At 43.8% G+C, this 18,048-nt stretch overlaps 1 protein-coding gene across 1 annotated transcript in view; it reads left to right on the top strand.

Annotated features, from left to right (window-relative positions):
* The first annotated feature begins 4,567 nt into the window (after nucleotides 1-4,567).
* CCNJL (cyclin J like) overlaps nucleotides 4,568-18,048 on the top strand; it is a 54,970-nt gene continuing 41,489 nt past the window's right edge. The window contains exons 1-2 of the mRNA XM_024750619.1: nucleotides 4,568-4,722; nucleotides 5,101-5,215. Coding sequence (XP_024606387.1) covers nucleotides 5,150-5,215 — 66 coding nt within the window. The 5' untranslated portion in view covers nucleotides 4,568-4,722; nucleotides 5,101-5,149. The remainder of the gene's footprint in view (nucleotides 4,723-5,100; nucleotides 5,216-18,048) is intronic.

Below are 18,048 nucleotides of genomic sequence, written 5' to 3'. Positions count from 1 at the left end.
TGGGGAGGAGAACAAGGCCTAGGACCAGGATGAGAACACGTTCATTTCACCATAAATATATTTTTAATGTGAGAGCTTATACCCTATGGAAAAAAAAAAAGACAAAGGAAAGTTAAAGTGAGCAGTTTATAATATTAGATTGATTTGTCCTCTGTGGAAGATTGGAAAGGTCAGAGGAAAAAAAAATTTTTCTCATTTTATACCTGGTAAAGTTTGAGGTAGGATGGCCTTGCTCTAAATCTTTGGTTCCGAACCTGTGAGCTTCAGAGATTGGAAGTGGGAGGGTGGTAATCGGCTCACAGTAAGCACTTGATACAGTTTTACTTTTTGAGTGAATCAATGAATAAATGAATGGATACTTCTTAGCTTAGTTGGGAATGGAGTGGGTGGGAGAAGTAACTCCAGTTGTGTTGTTCCCCTGCTGTGCACCAGAGAAAGCTTCCTCTGCTGAGGGCACCAACATCATTTCTACCTGCGGACAGGACTCACTACCAAAACCATCAGTGCAACACGTTTTTATCTTTCAGAGACACTGGGAAAACGAGAGACTCCTGAGAATGATACAAAAAGGACTGCAGAATACGAATGATGTTTAGTATCTTCTTAAAATACCCTGGTACAAAAGCCCCAAAATTCTGTCTCCCTCTCACCTATCGGAACTCCAGATAACTGAGAGCTGAAGTTTAGGAAAAGAAGACTCCAGATCAGTGAATAATAAAGGTCTGTCCTCTTTTGGTGTAGCCTGAGAAAGAAATAATACTGCTATGAAAAAAACAAAACAAAACCAAAAACAAAACAACACTGTGAATTGTTATTCAATGGAAGGCCACTCTAGTAAATATATCGGTGATTACTTAAAAATAACATTCACTCTTTTTTCCTTTTTGCGAAAGTAATGCATGTTTCTTATAGAAATTTAGAAAATTCAGATATACTAGAATAAAAAGTTAATTAGAATTACCCATAATCCTACCACTCTGATTACACAGTTAATATTTTTACGGACTTTTTTTTTGTTTCTTTTGTGTTTGTGTGTGAATGTAATATACAATTGGGATCATAATCTAATCTCCTTTTTCACTTAATGTCTTGTGAACATTTTAAGTCATTATTCATTCTCTTTAAAAATGGTAAGAGCCAAATTACAGTCCCTGTTCTAATAGTTCACTATGATAAAAGAGCATTTGTTGATGAAACCCCTTGTAAAAGAGCATTTGTTGATGAAACCCCTTGTAAAGAAATCATTGTGCTCATCTGCATATTTTTTATAATAAATTTCCATAAGTGGAATAGTTGGATACAATGATACTTTTTTTTTTTTTTTTGCGGTTCGCGGGCCTCTCACTGCTGTGGCCTCTCCCATTGCCGAGGACAGGCTCCGGACGCGCAGGCTCAGCGGCCATGGCTCACGGGCCCAGCCGCTCCGCGGCATGTGGGATCCTCCCGGACCGGGGCACGAACCCGTGTCCCCTGCATCGGCAGGCGGACTCTCAACCCCTGCGCCACCAGGGAAGCCCACAATGATACATTTTTAAGGTTTTTGAGTGATATTGTCTTTCAGAAGATGGTATTAACTTATATTCCCACCAACACTATATATTTGTCAATCCTGTGTATTGTCTTCTTAAAAATTCTTGACAAAGATATACCTTGTTTCTAAAACATGTTTAATGTCTTTACTAGTATGAGCATTTAAAAAAGGATAATTGTCCATTTGAATTTCTTCTTTCTTTTTAAAAAATATTTATTTATTATTTTTGGCTGCATTGGGTCTTAGTTGAGGCACGTGGGATCTTCGTTGTGGCATGTGGGCTTCTCTCTAGTTGTGGTGCAGGGGCTGCAGAGCACGTGGGCTCTGTAGTTTGCGACACACCGGCTCTCTAGTTGAGGTGCTTGGGCTCAGTAGTTGTGGCACATAGGCTTAGTTGCCCCGTGGCACGTGGGATCTTAGTTCCCCGACCAGAGATCGAACCTGCGTCCCCTGCATTAGAAGGTGGATTCCTTACCACTGGACCACCAGGGAAGTCCCTGAATTTCTTCTATCATGCATGCCTGTTCATCCTTTTCTGCATTTCAGGTATTAGCGTTTTATAATATGTATTGATTTACAATAGGTCTATATAGTAAGATCAACCTTTACCATGTTTGTTAAAAACATTTTCTCCAATTTGTCATTTTCCCTTTTGGTGATATTTGATATCTAAGTCTCTCATATTTATTAAAGTATATATACTCATCCTGGCCTTTTGTTTCTTCCTATGCCTTAAGCTCTAGGCCTTCTCCTCTGAAATAACCTGCGTTTTCTTTTAGTTCTCTTGTGATTTTTTTTTGGGGGGGTGTTGATATTTCATTGTAGTTCTTTGGGTTTGAAAAAGTTAAATTGTATGTTGGGACCCACCAAATGGAGGCTGCCCCAGTGGCCTGGCCTACATCACAAATCTAAACTTAAATCAGTCTGCACTTATGGGAAACACCTCGCTGTCTAGAAAACCTAACTACACCAATCACAGTCCTCCAGCTCAGTTAAAGCTGGCTCACCTTACCCTAGAAAACAGGACCTCCTACCCAATCATGCCCTGTTTCCTCGTTGCCTCTTCTAATGCTCTACAAAACTCGCTTTTGCCCCAAATCCCTTGGGAAGAATGTTCCACCACTTGTGAGGCACTGCACTCTCCCAATTCATGAATTGTTTTCCCTTAAATAAAGAACATCAAACTCATTACTAAATTGTCTTAGTTTTGTCATTTGACAAGTTCTTATATTTATTTTGATGATGCTTTAAATAAATCCCTAGTTTTACTTTTTCCCCCCAAGTTAACTAATTTCCCCTGCCCAATTTATTGAAGAATTTATCCTTTTCCCCTCAAAAGTGAAATGCCACATTTCTCACACAGTTAGTTTTTAAGTATGTAGGATGTTTCTAAACTTTCAATTATTCCACTGATACTTATCCATCCATTCTTTTTTTTTTAATCCATCCATTCTTGTGTCAACACCACTGTTTGAATTATAGCTTTGCAATATGTTTTAAGATTTGGCAATATATAGATCTATACCCCATTTTTAAAATATAAAAATCTTAGCTTTTGCCATAGATATTCCTCCATTTGAGTGTTAGAAAAAGTGTCATCCCTCCCCCACCCCCATCTACCCACAATCGTTAGAATTTTATTGCGTTAATTTGAGTAAAGTTGATATTTTCACCTATTTCTATTTCTTCAAGCCTTTCTTATTATGTTTAACCTTTATAATTTCTTTATTAAGAGCCTGCACTTATTGTTTATTCTTAGATATTTTTCACTTTCACAGTTTTTTTTTTAAACTAGATCCTTTATCTACAATTTCCCCTTTCTTCTTTTGCCTTTAATATTTATTTATTTATTTTTGGCTGTGTTGGCTCTTCGTTTCTGTGCGAGGGCTTTCTCTAGTTGCGGCAAGCGGGGGCCACTCTTCATCGCGGTGCGCCGGCCTCTCACTATCGCGGCCTCTCTTGCTGCGGAGCACAGGCGCCAGACGCGCAGGCGCAGGAGGGGGGGCTCACGGGCCGAGGGGCTCCGCGGCATGTGGGATCCTCCCAGATCAAGGCTCGAACCCGTGCCCCCTGCATTGGCAGGCAGATTCTCAACGACTGCGCCACCAGGGAAGCCCCTCACAGTAGTTTTTAAAATTTATTTTTTACATTAAAACTTCTCTTTAAGCACCTATTGAAGCTTATTAAAGCTGATTTAAACATTTTTTTTCCAGGTGGGTACTTGGGTACCAGTCAGAAACCAAAGGCTCTTTAGTGGCAGCTATTTGTTGTTTGTTTTATACTCGGCATGGCGATTATCCCTTTATATGAAGTATCTTATTTAATGATACAGTATCTCCAGCAGGTTGGTGCAATTTTTATTCCCAATTTACACATGAGGGTTCCAAGCTTACAGAGTCTGAGGAACATGGCAAAAGTCACCCAGTTGCTAGCTGGATTTGAAACAGATCTGTGAACGTCCAGAAGAATCACAAAAACCAATCAATCTTCTGTGCCATCAGAGGAGCTAATTAAAGGGCGTGCCTTTCCGAAAACAATCAACTCAATTAAAAAGACAATGCCTTCCATCCAGCGGGCCCTCCAAAAAGACTGGTTTTCTCCCAATGTAAGGCGTACAATTTATACCTTGCAGGAGCACAAAAAAAAAATCCGTTGATTTACTGAGCCTCCTTTAGAATCAGGGACTCGTGAATAATCAAGAGCGGATTTTCTGGCGATTTCGTGGGAACTGTCCGTTTGGAAATCCACCTCCCCATTGCAGGGCCGGTTAAAAAAAAAAAAGAAATAACCAGGTGGAACCGACGAAAGGTTGGCTAGAACAGCGCACGCGGGAGAACTTTCTGGGGGCATTCTGCCCGCGCCTTTCACGAGTGGCGCGCGCAGGTGGCGCCGCCGTCCCGGCGCCGCGGTCCCAGCGCTGCCCGCGTGAGTCCGCGGGGTGCCCAGGAGGCCACCCGGCGCCCACGCGAAGGTGAGAGGAAGCTTTCCACAGAGGCGGGGGAGGAGGGCTGACAGGAAACGCAGCCAGCTGGCGGTGGCGGGGGCTAGCCGGGCTACGGAGGCGGCAGTCAAGAGCGTGGAGCGCCCAGCGCTAGGGCCCATCCGCGTGCAGGCACCCCAGGGCACAGCCAGCTCGGCCCTGGGCCGGGGGGGCCTGGCGCCCGCAGCCCCCCACGCCCGGAGAGGGATGCGTGAGTTTCGCCCCGGCTGGAGGGCAGGATGTGGGAGCAGGACAAAGGCTGGGCGGCGGGGGAGGAGTTGGGGACGGCGAGCCGGTGGCCGCTGCCTGAGCCCTGGCCTCTGGAGAGCTAGCGAAGTCGGCAACTTTCTCTGCAACTTTTGCAAAAGGGAAGATAAAAATTCTGCAAGTTGTTGCACAGCTCCAGGTCGCCTCAGGTCCCGCGAATAGAGGGGAGGGGGCACTGCAACCTTCCCGGGATGGGAGGCGACCGCCAGCTCCGCTGAGCGGGACAGGAGGGGGCGCCCGGCAGAGACCCCGGCCGAGGACGAGAGAGGATGGGATGCCGGGGGGCGCGCTACGGCCGCTGAAGTTGCCCGTGTCCACACAGGGTGCGCCCTGAGAGCCCGCTAGCCTCGCGTCGCGGCGCTGTAGACTCGATGATGGATGAGCCGTGGTGGGAAGGGCGTGTCGCCTCGGACGTCCACTGCACCCTGCGCGAGAAGGTCAGTCCGTCCCCGCCCTTGTCACTCGCAGGTCTGGGTATTTAAAGTCCCTTTCGCTCTCGACTCCGTATCCTCAGGTCGCCCTGCGTGGGAACTAGGAACTCCCGGTGCTTTTCTTTCCTCCTGCTCTTAGCCTCCTCCTGGGACAGTCGTGAGGTGAGAAAGGAGACTGGAGAGCTTAAATTGGTTTTTCTGCTTAGGAGCCCAGAGTTCTCAGACAACTAAACTGTACCCCTTAAGGTGGTATTTCCCATAGTACTGTCACCCGAGATTATTTTAAAGGGTGCATGAATGAACTTAAAAAAAATAATCATCGTGTATTTACTTTAACGTGCAATTTAAAAACGTATATATCGAGCAAGTTCTGCATAGGCTAACTGATGATGATTTTCCATATATTGTAACGATGTAGTTCCTTTTAAAATAAATGTAAGTAAAAGTAGTGACTTTACATAAAGAATAATTAGGTAAATGATAGTATAATGCATACGTAGTTAATGCCCCCACCCCAAATATATCTAGGATGGGACTGAATAAGATTTAAGAAACACTAAAGTAGAGGCTACACAGCACTATTTACAGTAGCCAGGACATGGAAGCAACCTAATCGACAGATGAATGGATAAAGATGTGGCACATATATACAATGGAATATTACTCAGCCATAAAAAGAAACGAAATTGAGTTATTTGTAGTGAGGTGGATGGACCTAGAGTCTGTCATACAGAGTGAAGTAAGTCAGAAAGAGAAAAACAAATACCGTATGCTAACACGTATATATGGAATCTAAAAAAAAAAAAAGAAAAAATGGTTCTGATGAACCTAGGGGCAGGACAGGAATAAAGACGCAGACATAGAGAATGGGCTTGAGGACATGGTAGGGAGGGGGAAGCTGGGGCGAGGTGATAGTAGCATCGACATATATACACTGGTATATATACATATATACCAGATGTAAAATAGATAGCTATGTGGCTAGTGGGAAGCAGCCACATAGCACAGGGAGATCAGCTCGGTGCTTTGTGACCACCCAGAGGGGTGGGACAGGGAGGGTGGGACGGAGGGAGACGCAAGAGGGAAGAGATATGGGGATATATGTGTATGTAGAGCTGATTCACTTTGTTACACAGCAGAAACTAACACACCACTGTAAAGCAATTATACTCCGATAAAGATGTTAAAAAATAATAATAAAATAAATAAATAAATAAAGGAGAGGCTACAAAACTAAGAGAATATGGGGAGACAACAAACACTCCCCTGCCAGTTTGCCGTTGGTGGCAGAAGGTGGAGGCACCTGAAATGTGATCTCTGCTTTCCCCTCACCTCAAAGGGAGAAGTGCTGATGGGCTCCTGGAAGGTGGAAGAGTCCAGGTGGGTTAGAGATGTGGCCTGTGTGTCTTGTCTCCTGCCCCTGGGCTGAGACTGGGAAGGGTGGTTTGGGGAACAGGTGTGAAATAAAGGTGTGTATTGGTTTCCTAGGGCTGCTGGGACAAAGTACCATAAACCTGGGGACTTACACAATAAAAATAGGCTCTCTTACAGTTCTGGAGGCTAGAAGTCCAAAATCAAGGTGTTGGCAAGGCCATGCTACTCCTTGGCATTCCTTGGCTCGTGAGGCATCACTCCCATCTCTGTCTCTGTTGTCACATGGTGTTCTATCTGTATCTATTTTCTCTCCTTATAAGGACACCTGTCATTGGAATAGGGGCTACTTTAATCCAGTGTGACCTCATCTTAATTTAACTAATTAATCTGAAAAGACCCTATTTCCAAATAAGACCATTTTTAGGTTCTGGGTAGACATGAATTCTGGGGGGACACCATTCAACCCAGTACAGGGAGGGAGAGGTCTTCTTAGTGGATTAACTGGCTCCCTACACAAACAGGTCTCATATCCAGTGCATTTGCACCCGATGTCTATGGAGTTCTGCTTAAAAAGTCACCAGCTTTTCAGGGTTTTTTCCTCATCAGGGGGTAGCTGTCTTCTAGTAAAATTATTTTTTCTTTTTTCCTGTACCTAGTCTGTCTCCATCTTGCATTGCTTGTCTGGGCTGTGGCTTTCCTCTGCTCCCCTTGGTCTTCCTCCCAGAACAGAATGGCCCAAGGTGCAAGCATATTTTAGGCATCTGGAGAAGAAATCCAGGTCTTGGTGTTTCAATTAAAAAGCTGGGGCAGTGGGATGGTGGACCAGGCAGTAAGGTCTTGGTCCTTTTCTGGAGGTGGTGGCTAAATAAATTAGTGAGGTCTGCCGTGGAAATTGGGCTTCCTTGTTCATTGTAGGCTCAAGTGGTTGTTAGTTCTGCTCATAGCTTAGGAGGAATGGCTTTGACCTCATTGGTCCTTTCTTGCAGGAAGGATTTCTGAGAGCAGTATAAACTCAACCAGCTCAACTACCTGAGAATCCTCAACCTTTTGTATATAAGCAAGATTGTTCTAATCTCTCTTCCAGCCACTCAGAGGAGCAGGGCAGGCAGTTCCCCATTAATTGTGCCTCACCCATGCCATAATGACATATTGGTTCACTGTTGGGCTGCCTACCTTGAAGGAGGACGGGTTTGTCCAGGTTTTTCAGGTTAGAGATAGAAAACTCACTCGGGTTGATACTCGGGGTCACCTGTGACTTGAAGCTGGTCTTATTAGGGTAAATCCTGGGTTTCTTTTTTTTTTTTAATTGAAGTATATTTGATTTACAATGTTGTGTTAGTTTCTGGTGTACAGGAAAGTGATTCAGTTATACATACATATACATATTCTTTTTCATATTCTTTTCTGTTATGGTTTGTTACAAGATATTGAATATAGTTGCTTGTGCTATACTACAGGACCTTGTTGTTTATCTACGCTATAGGTAATAGTTTGCATCTGCTAATTCCAAACTCCTAATTTATCCTTTCCTCACCCTCTTCCCCCTTTGGTAACCATAAGTTTGTTCTCTGTGTCTGTGAGTCTGTTTCTGTTTTGTAAATAAGTTCATTTGTATCATATTTTAGATTCCACATATAAGTGATATATGGTATTTGCCTTTCTCTTTCTAACTTACTTCTTTTAGTATTATAATCTCTATGTTCATCCATGTTGCTGTAAATGACATTATTTCATTCTTTTTTATGGCCAAGTAGTATTCCATTGTATATATATATCACATCTTCTTCATCCATTCATCTGTTGATGGACATTTAGGTTGCTTCCTTGTCTTGGCTATTGTAAACAGTGCTGCTGTGAACATAGGGGTGCCTGTGTCTTTTCTGTTCATTTCTTTTTTTTAAATTAATTAATATTTTATTTTTGGCTGCGTTGGGTCTTTGTGGCTGCGCACGGGCTTTCTCTGGTTGCTGCAAGCGGGGCTACTCTTCGTTGCTGTGCACAGGCTTCTCGTGGTGGTGGCTTCTCTTGTTGAGGAGCACGGGCTCTAGGTGCACTGGCTTCAGCAGTTGTGGCTCGCGGGCTCTAGAGCGCAGGCTCAGTAGTTGTGGCGCATGGGCTTAGTTGCTCCACGGCATCTGGGATCTTCCCGGACCTGGGATCAAACCCGTGGCCCTTGCATTGGCAGGCAGATTCTTAACGACTGAGCCACCAGGGAAGTACTGCATGTATCTTTTCAAATTAGAATTTTCTCTGGATATATGCCCAGGAGTGAGATTGCTTGATCATGTGGCAACTCTAGTTTAAGTTTTTTGAGGAACCTCCATACTGTTTTCCATAGTGGCTGTACCAATTTATATTCCCACCAACAATGTAGGAGGGTTCCCTTTTCTCCACACTGGTTTTCCTTGCTTATAATGTCATACTCTTTGTTTGTTGAATGCTGCCAGATGAATACAAAGTGTGTTTCCATCTAGGCTGTTGAATTGTCATCATAGAACCAGGAGCAGTTATCCTCACTTGACTGGTACAGGAAGCAAGCCTGGGATGACAGAGATGGTGGGAGCCCCCCTCTTTGTCAGATATGAGATTCCAGTATAGTGTTATACTACAGTATATAAAATGTGACACTGGGGAAACAAACCTTGGTGTTGAATGCAAGCTACTAATGGCAGTGAAACCTTGAGGTGCTTATTTAGCCTCTCTAAACCTCTTTAAACCTGGCCCCATTGTTCATTCTTCCCACAACAGGCAGAACTTAGATTGTGTCACTTCTCTGCTTAAAGACCTCTACCGTCATCCCATTGCAGTTATAATTTCCAGTCCTTATCACCACCTCTGTTACCTGACACAGTCCAGCCCTGGCCTGCTCTCCTGCCTTGTCTCCTACCCCATACCATTCTGACCTCCTTTCTCTTCCTTGAATAAGTCAAGCTCCTTCATGCCTCAGGGCCTTTGCATAAGCTGTTGTTCCCTCTATCTGGAGTCTCCTTTTCTCTATAACTGTTCCTCTGTGTCCCTCAATCGAATCATCCTGTTTTGTTTTCTATATAGCGTTTAACGAGTATCTGGGATTATTTTCTGTTTGCTTATTATCTTTTCCCCCACACAAGAATGTACATTCCACAAGAACAAGCCTGTGTTTGTCGTGTTCAGTGCGGGGCCGCAGTGTCCAGAACAGAGCCCCCCTCTGCAGAAGGATGAGATGAGTGAATCTTCTTTAATTTCCTCTTCTGTAAACTGGGGGAAATGTTTTCTAGGAATGTTAGGATTCAGTGAGAGAACCTGAGAGCCGTGTGAGGCACGTGGTGGCTACTTGACAGGTGCTTTGCTTTTCTATGCTTTTCCACTTAACGACCACTCCGGGGGAGGCCGACAGCCCCTTTTGTGACATGCGTGGTTAGGGTAAGGCTTGGAGTTTGTGACCACCCTCTCTGAGGGGTTCGCAAGTGTGACAGGGTCTTCATAAGAAAGGTAGCAGTGGACCTTTGGATGGTGTTGGGGCTGAGGCTGGGAAGGGCAGCGGTGGGCCATAAGTCATGTGCCTGCCGAGGGGTAGGACACAGGAACTAGACCCCATCCGCAAGATCTTCTACCCAGCCCCAGGAAGGCTTTCTGACTAGTGAATGGGAGGGTGGAACCTCTTCCCGCCCAAATTGCTATGGAGAGATGGCTCCCTTTCCTCTCTGTGCAGGCCCCCTTTATCCGGTGCTCAACCTTAAAGTACTACTATTTATTTATTTTATTGAATGCTTCCACTGCAGGGGGTGTGGGTTCACTCCCTGGTCAGGGAACTAGCATCCGGGATGCCACGTGGTGGTCAAAAAAAAAAAAAAGATACTGAATATAATTCCCTGTGCTCTACAGTAGGTCCTTGTTTATCTATTTTATATGTAGTAGTGTGTATATGTTAATCCCAAACTCCTAATTTATCCCTTCCCACCCACGTTTTCCCTTTGGTAACCGTAAGTTTGTTTTCTACGTCTATGAGTCTGTTTCTGCTTCCTAAATAAATTAACTTGTATCATATTTTAGATTCCGCATATAAGTGATATCATATGGTATTTGTCTTTCTTTCTGTCTTACTTTACTTAGGATGATAATCTCTAGGTCCATCCATGTTGCTGCAAATGGCATTATTTCATTCTTTTTAATGGCTGAGTAATATTCCATTGTATATATATGTACCACATCTTCTTTATCCATTCCTCTGTTGATGGACATTTACGTTGCTTCCATGTCTTGGCTATTGTAAATAGAGCTGCTGTGACCTTTGGGGTGCATATACCCTTTTGGACCATGTTTTTCTCCAGATATATGCCCAGGAGTGGGATTGCTGGATCATATGGCGACTCTATTTTTCATTTTTTAAGGAACCTCCATACTGCATACTGTTTTCCGTAGTGGCTGTACCAACTTACATTCCCACCAACAGTGTAGGAGGATTCCCTTTTATCCATACTCTCTCCAGTATTTATTATTTGTAGACTTTTTAATGGCGGCCGTTCTGACCAGTATGAGGTAATACCTCATTGTAGTTTTGATTTGCATTTCTCTAATAATTAGCAATGTTGAGCATCTTTTCATGTGCCTGTTGGCCATCTGTATGTCTTCTTTGGAGAAATGTCTGTTTAGGTCTTCTGGCCAATTTTTGATTGGGTTGTTTGTTTTTTTGTTATTGAGTTGTATGAACTGTTTATATATTTTGGAAATTAAGACCTTGTAGGTCACATTGTTTTCAAATATTAAATTACTCCTTTGATCATCCTACCTGGCCTTACTGCTTCTGCTGGAGCAGAGCTAGAGCCCTCCTCCTTTGACTACTTTTCTGCTGGGGCTGGGGGTGCCAGTCAGTACAGGGGAGTCAGGATTCTTCCTCATCACACCTGTGCCCTTGAACTTCTTCACTGAACATGGGGGGAGAAGCAGATCATCCCCACCATGCTGGTGGTGACAATGAGGCTGTTGGTGTTTTTCTGGTAACCAGCTGTATGCCCCAAGGAGTGTTCAGATTAGACTGACAGCCACTTTTTTTTTTTTTTTTTTTTGCCAAAAGATGCATCCACCCAAGTTTAAAATTAGCAGGTTCTGGGTACACATGATGAAATTAGGTCATGGGATGGCTGTCAGCTTGAGGGCCAACTTCCTGGTCCTTCAAGCCTCTCTCCCTTACCCCATGTGTCCTGGCCCCAACCACATGCTTCTTTCGTTGTCCTTGTCACCTGTGTTGTAACTTGTCCTACTCACTAGATTGTGAGCCCCTCGCAGGCAGGAGATGTGTGTGATATCTTGGGATTCCCAGACCAGTGTGATGAGGTGTGGAGGGAGGGCAAGGGGTGTCCATCCCTTCACCTGCTGCAGACACAGCCACTGGGGGAGCACAGAATGGAAGGACGAGGCTCAGGTGTACTTGCAGGGGCACGGTGAACGGCGGTGCAGGAATGCTTCCCAGGGACCCTCCGTTGGGTCTTGGGCATGTCCCAGGAGGTGGTATTTGTCTTTTTGAAGAAAGTAAAATTCCCCCCGACAATCCCACCCCTTGGAAGTAATTTGTTGACATTTTGGTGTAGGTTCTTCTGTTCCTTTGTGTGCCTGTCATCACAATACATTTTTATTTTGGAGTTTTTTTTAGTAAAAATGGAAAATATCTTTTCTCAGAACACTTTGTTGATTTTGTAGTATGTCATGCTCACATTTCCATATCATTCTTCTCCACCCAACTCCTGATTATTGGACTTTAGCAAAAAATTAGAAACGATTGTGTTTATTTAGAATAGACAATATGAGAACATGGCAAAAAGGAAAAACACCCAGGTTATATGAAAGGGTGGATGGTGAAGAGGCTCTAGTTTTCCTCCCTGAAAGGTACCACTGATCCCAGTTTCTCATGAATCCTTCCAGAGTTGTTCTCTGCATGAACAAACCAAGTGTGTGTGTTCTAACACAAGTGGTAGTAGCATTTACACACTTCCCTGTACCATTTGATGTTTTTAAATGTGTACAGTTTAATAATTTAAATATTTTTTATGAAACGACCAAACAGAGGCTCCATGACGAGAAGGGATTTTTTTTTGGTCTTTTCTGCTCATTGTAACAATAAAGGTATAGTGTAGATACTCAATATATTTGTGTTGAATGAATGAACAAAATATTTCTTTTTGGTAATTTTTTGTCCAAATATATACATTTTATATAAATGTTATCATAGTATATTATAGTTTCATAACAATTTTTTTCTTAACTGCATATACTAAGTAACTTTGTATGTAATTAACTATTCTTCTCCGGTATCATGCATAATGTTTTATTGTATGGATATACCATGATTTAACTCGTTTCTTTGTTAGATACTTAGATGGAGCTGCGTTTTCATTTTTTTAAATTGAAGTTAATTTATATACAATACAGTGTACAGATCTTAAGTGCATATGCAGTTTCGAGTATACAGTGAGTTTTGACAAATGTATATACTCATGTAACTACCACCATAGTCAAGATACAGAACATTGCCATCAACTTAGAAAGTTCCCAGGTACCTTTTCTCAGTCACTCACCCCATGATGCTCCCAGCCCTAGGCAATCACTGATCTGTTTTTTTGTCTGTGTGGATTAGTTTGTGTTTTCCAGAGTGTCATATAAATGGAGTTACATGTATGTGCTCTTTTCTGTCTGCCTTTTTTAACTTAGAGATGCACTTTTGAGATTCACTTTTTTTTTTTTTTGCGGTACGCGGGCCTCTCACTGTTGTGGCCTCTCCCGTTGCGGAGCACAGGCTCCGGATGCGCAGGCTCAGCGGCCATGGCTCACGGGCCCAGCCGCTCCGCGGCGTGTGGGATCTTCCCGGACCGGGGCACGAACCCGTGTCCCCTGCATCGGCAGGCGGACTCTCAACCACTGCGCCACCAGGGAAGCCCCTGAGATTCACTTTTGAGAACATTTTTGAGATTCACCTATGTTGTATCAGGAGTTTATTTCTTTTTTATTGCTGAGTAATATTCCACAGTATGTGTATTACACAATTTGTTCATTCATCTCCCTCTTGATGGTCTTTTGTGTCATTTCTCCTGTACCATTTGATTTTACACAGCACTGCAGTGGTGATCGTATTCTTCTGTCTGCGAGTGTGCTCATGAGAATAAATGCCTAAAATGGAATTGCTGGTCTTGGGGTGTGATTTTAAGAACTTTGAGTTTCACCAGTTAATAAATTATCAAAACTTGCACCAGCCTGCACTTGCACCAGTGGTGTGGGAGGGTGTCAGCTTCCCAGTAACTTCGCTAACCCTGGATATTAGCCTTTAAAAAAAAAAGAAAAGTCCATGCCGGGCTTCCCTCGTGGCTCAGAGGTTAAGAATCCACCTGCCAGTGCAGGGGACACAGGTTCAAGCCCTGGTCCGGGAAGATCCCACATGCTGCAGAGCAACTAAGCTCGTGCACCACAACTACTGAGCCTGCGCTCTAGAGCCCGCGAGCCACAACTACTGAAGCCCGTGCGCCTAGAGCCCATGCTCTGCAACAAGAGAAGCCACCTCAGTGAGAAGCCCACACACTGCAACGGAGAGCAGCCCCCGCTCACTGAACTAGAGAAAGCCAACACGCAGCAACAAAGACCCAAGGCAGCCAAAAATAAATAAATAAAATAAACATAAAAAAAAAAAATTCCATGCCGTTTCAGTAGGTCAAAATGGTGTCCCTTGGCTATGTTTAAAAGAATCAGGAACCCAGAATGGGAAAAGCGCTAACGGATGGAAAGGAAGGGGTAGAGAACTCTGAATACTTTCCAGGATCTGGGGAGGCCCATATGCAGCAGGGCACCAGCCTGAGACCTGTGTCAGGCTGGGTGAGGGCTGCTGACCTTCGGCCCTGGCCAGAAAACTCCCCAGGCTCCCTCTGAGCCCCATTGTTGCAGTGTGTGCTTCCCTCTACCCCCAAGTGGCAGTTACTTGGAAACTTGAATCTTGAGGCGGAATTTGAATTGTCCTGCGGCACTGGCTCCCTTGCAAGGTCACTGGAGCAGATGGTACCAGGGCCTGGGCCTTCTTTGTGGTAGGGACATCTCCCCTGGTAGCACCAGCTACTTACTTAGTCCAAAAACGGTCATCCATTGACTTGCGTGGGTGGGTTGGGATGACAAGGAGTGAGGTGGATCCTAAGAACAGAGAAAAGCATCAGGAATTGGATGGATTCAGTTATTGTAAGGAAAACTTGGAGAAAACCTAAATGCCCATCAGAGGGGAATTGGTTTCACTGTGGTTCATGCATACACTAAACTAGGTGGAGTTATCAAATATGATGAGGTAGATAACTTTCTGCTTAATAACAATTAATTTCCTGATCCTTGTAAAAAAAAAATGCAAGTAACTCAGTACTGCTGACTCTTTGGAGTGCACCACTGTGTTTTCCTTTTTATTATAGAAATTTAAAAGGATACACAAAAGTAGAAAGAAAAGTGGAATGAATCCCCATGTACCCTCTACCCAGCTTCAGTACCTGTTTCATCTTCCCCAGACAGCATGTCATTTCACCCATAAATATCTACTAAGCAATAAAAGCCTCTTTTTTTGACATAACAACTATGCCATTATTACAAAACTCACCGTCATTCATTAATAATCTGTTGCTCAGTCCATAATTCAGTTCTCACAGCTGTCTCAGAAATGGCATTTATAGTTGGCATTGTTCAGAATCACAATCCAGATAAGATCCATGCATTATATTTTTTTAACTGAATGTAAGTTTCTTTAAATTCTATAGTGCTTTATTAATTTTCAAAAGTTTCACATACATGATTTCATATAATCCTGTAATAACCCTTTTTTTAAATCCCCTGCTTCTATATTGTCCCACCCCCTTTCCCTCTCCCCACTGATAACCACTAGTTTGTTCTCTATATCTGTAAGTCTGCTTTTTTGTTATATTCACTAGTCTGTTGTATTTTTTAGGTTCCACATATGATATCATACAGTATTTGTCTTTCTTTGTCTGACTTATTTCACTTATCATAATGCCCTCCAAGTCCAGCCATGTTGCTGCAAATGGCAAAATTTCATTCTTTTTTATGGCTGAGTAGTATTCCGTTGTATATATATACCACATCTTCTTTATCTGTTCATCTGTTGAAGGACACTTAGGTTGCTCCCATACCTTGGCAATTGTAAATAACGCTGCTATGAACATGGAGGTACCTGTATCTTTTTGAATTAGTGTTTCTGTTTTTTGGGTTTTGTTTTTCCACATATATACCCAGGAGTGGAATTGCTGGGTCATATGGTAGTTCTGGTTTTAGTTTTTTGGGAAATCTCTTACTGTTCTCCACAGTGGCTGCACCGATTTGCATTCCCACAAACAGTGTAGGTGGGTTCTCTTTTCTCCACATTCTTGCCAACATTTGTTACTTGTGCTCTTTTGATGATGGCCATTCTACAGGTGTGAGGTGATAATCTATTTCGTTGTGGTTTTCATTTACATTTCCCTGATAATTAGTGATGTTGAGTGTCTTTTCATGTGCCTGTTGGCCATCTTCATTTCCTCTTTGGAAAAATGTCTGTTCAGTTCTTCTGCCCATTTTTTAATTGGACTGTTTGTTTCTTTGATGTTGAGTTGTATGAGCTGTTTATATATGTTGGATATTAACCCCTTATCAGTCATATCATTTGCAAATATCTTCTATTCAGTAGGTTTTTAAAAAAAATTACTTTTTAGTCTTTTATTCTGTAATGGTTTCCCTGTCTCCCAGCTCCTTAAAATTGTTTTTTTCATGCCATTGGGTTTTGGAGAAACCAGGTCATTTGTCCTGAGGACACCCCCTGTTCTTAATTTGGCCTGTGACTTCCTCATGGTATCCTTAACTTGCGTTCACTGTTAACAGTTTGGCTTGTATACTTCCCTACTCTGTGGGACTAGAATATGCTGCAATCTCCTTGTTCTCTAGTTGGCCGTCAAACATCACTTCCTCAGAGGAACCTTCTCCCACTCGCACACAAGGTCAGTCTACACCCCAGTGACGTTCTCAGACTACGTTCGATTATGCCTTCAGCACCGGGCATGACTTGTAATTGTACATTTCTTAGTGGGATTGTTCCATTTGGATTTGGCTCCGTCTCTGGACGGCAGGTGCGTGAGAGCAGGCTGGGGCCGTGTTTCCCCAGTTCTGAGCAGAGTAGCCACAAGCCCTTTGGTGTGTGCTCATCACGGATGCCTGGTCTGGGGTCTGTGCCCACACACACATCGCCTTCCTGGACCTCACTGTCTGGTGGGGTAGGTTACTGGCTGCCAGTTACTGGCTGTTACTGGTAGTTACTGGCTGCCAGTAACTCCATCTACTGGGAGAGAAACAGCCTCCAAGGGCTTCAGCACTTGGCCAAGGCCCCCATTAAGTGGGGGAGCTGGGACCTTAAGACCTCGCGGTCTGCTGTCTGGAGTCTGACTTTGAAAAAGCAGAGGAGTCGCACGCAGCCTTGAAGGCAGCGATGTGTAACAGGGACTTCCCCTCAGTGGGGGTTCCACCCCCGGGCGAGTGGTACAGAGCTGTTGGCTCTGAATGGAAATCTCTTGTTGGTCTTTTCTTTTGTGTTAACTTTCTGTTTTGAAGTATTATCAAACTTAGCAGAGTTGCCAGCACAGTACACAGTTGTAAACACTTTAACACATTTGCCTTATCATCCCCTTTTTCTGTCAGGTGGTTTTTTTCCCCTCTTGGACCAAGATGCAGACATAATACTCCATTATCCCTTAATATTTCAGGGTTTATCTTGCATGGTTACTTTTAAGATGGGCCATAAAGCACTTTCTGGGGGAACTTGAGTCAAACCCCTAGCGACACCTTCCCAGGTAGGAATCCTCCCTGGAAGGCTGGTTCAGGTGAAGGGGATTCAGCATTTGGATCAGGAGGGAGGAAGCCGGGTGGCCACAGGTGGCCTGGCCGTGAATCTGGGAAGGCAGAGTTCTGGCTCATTTCCTTGGACCATCCCCGTGGCTTATTGGCAGACGGCTTCTTCATTAGGCAGTCATTTACTGAACCCCGTGTATGACCTGCAGACCCTAAGAGGCTCTCCCAGGAGATACCACAGCCCCAAGCCCCACTCCGGTCCTGGGGGTTGGGAGTGGGGGGGGTGTTCTTAGCACAGCTGAGGCTAATCATCTCAAACCACTTCTGGCCATTCTATTTGTTAATGGTCGTAAAAGCCAGTGAAATGTAGCAATGCTGTTCCCCGTTAATGGGTGCTTGTTGTGTGCTTGATGTATGTTCCCTCCTGTTATCTAAATCCTCTGGCAACCCCCTCTAGTAAGTACTAAATTATCCTCATTTTATCCCCACTTTCCAGATGAGCCTGCTAAAGTACAGAGAGTTAAATAACTTACCCAAGGTCATACAGCAGGTAGATGGCAGAGCCAAGATTTGAACCCAGTCAACCTGGCTCCAAAGCACACACTCTATTTTTTTTTTTTTTTTTTTTGGGAACGCGGGGC

The sequence above is a fragment of the Neophocaena asiaeorientalis genome, unplaced genomic scaffold (assembly GCF_003031525.2).
Source record: "Neophocaena asiaeorientalis asiaeorientalis breed wild unplaced genomic scaffold, Neophocaena_asiaeorientalis_V1.1 scaffold527, whole genome shotgun sequence".
Taxonomy (NCBI): Eukaryota; Metazoa; Chordata; class Mammalia; order Artiodactyla; family Phocoenidae; genus Neophocaena; species Neophocaena asiaeorientalis.
The sequence above is the reverse complement of the archived record's forward strand: the minus strand, read 5'-3'. Positions and strand labels throughout refer to the sequence as shown.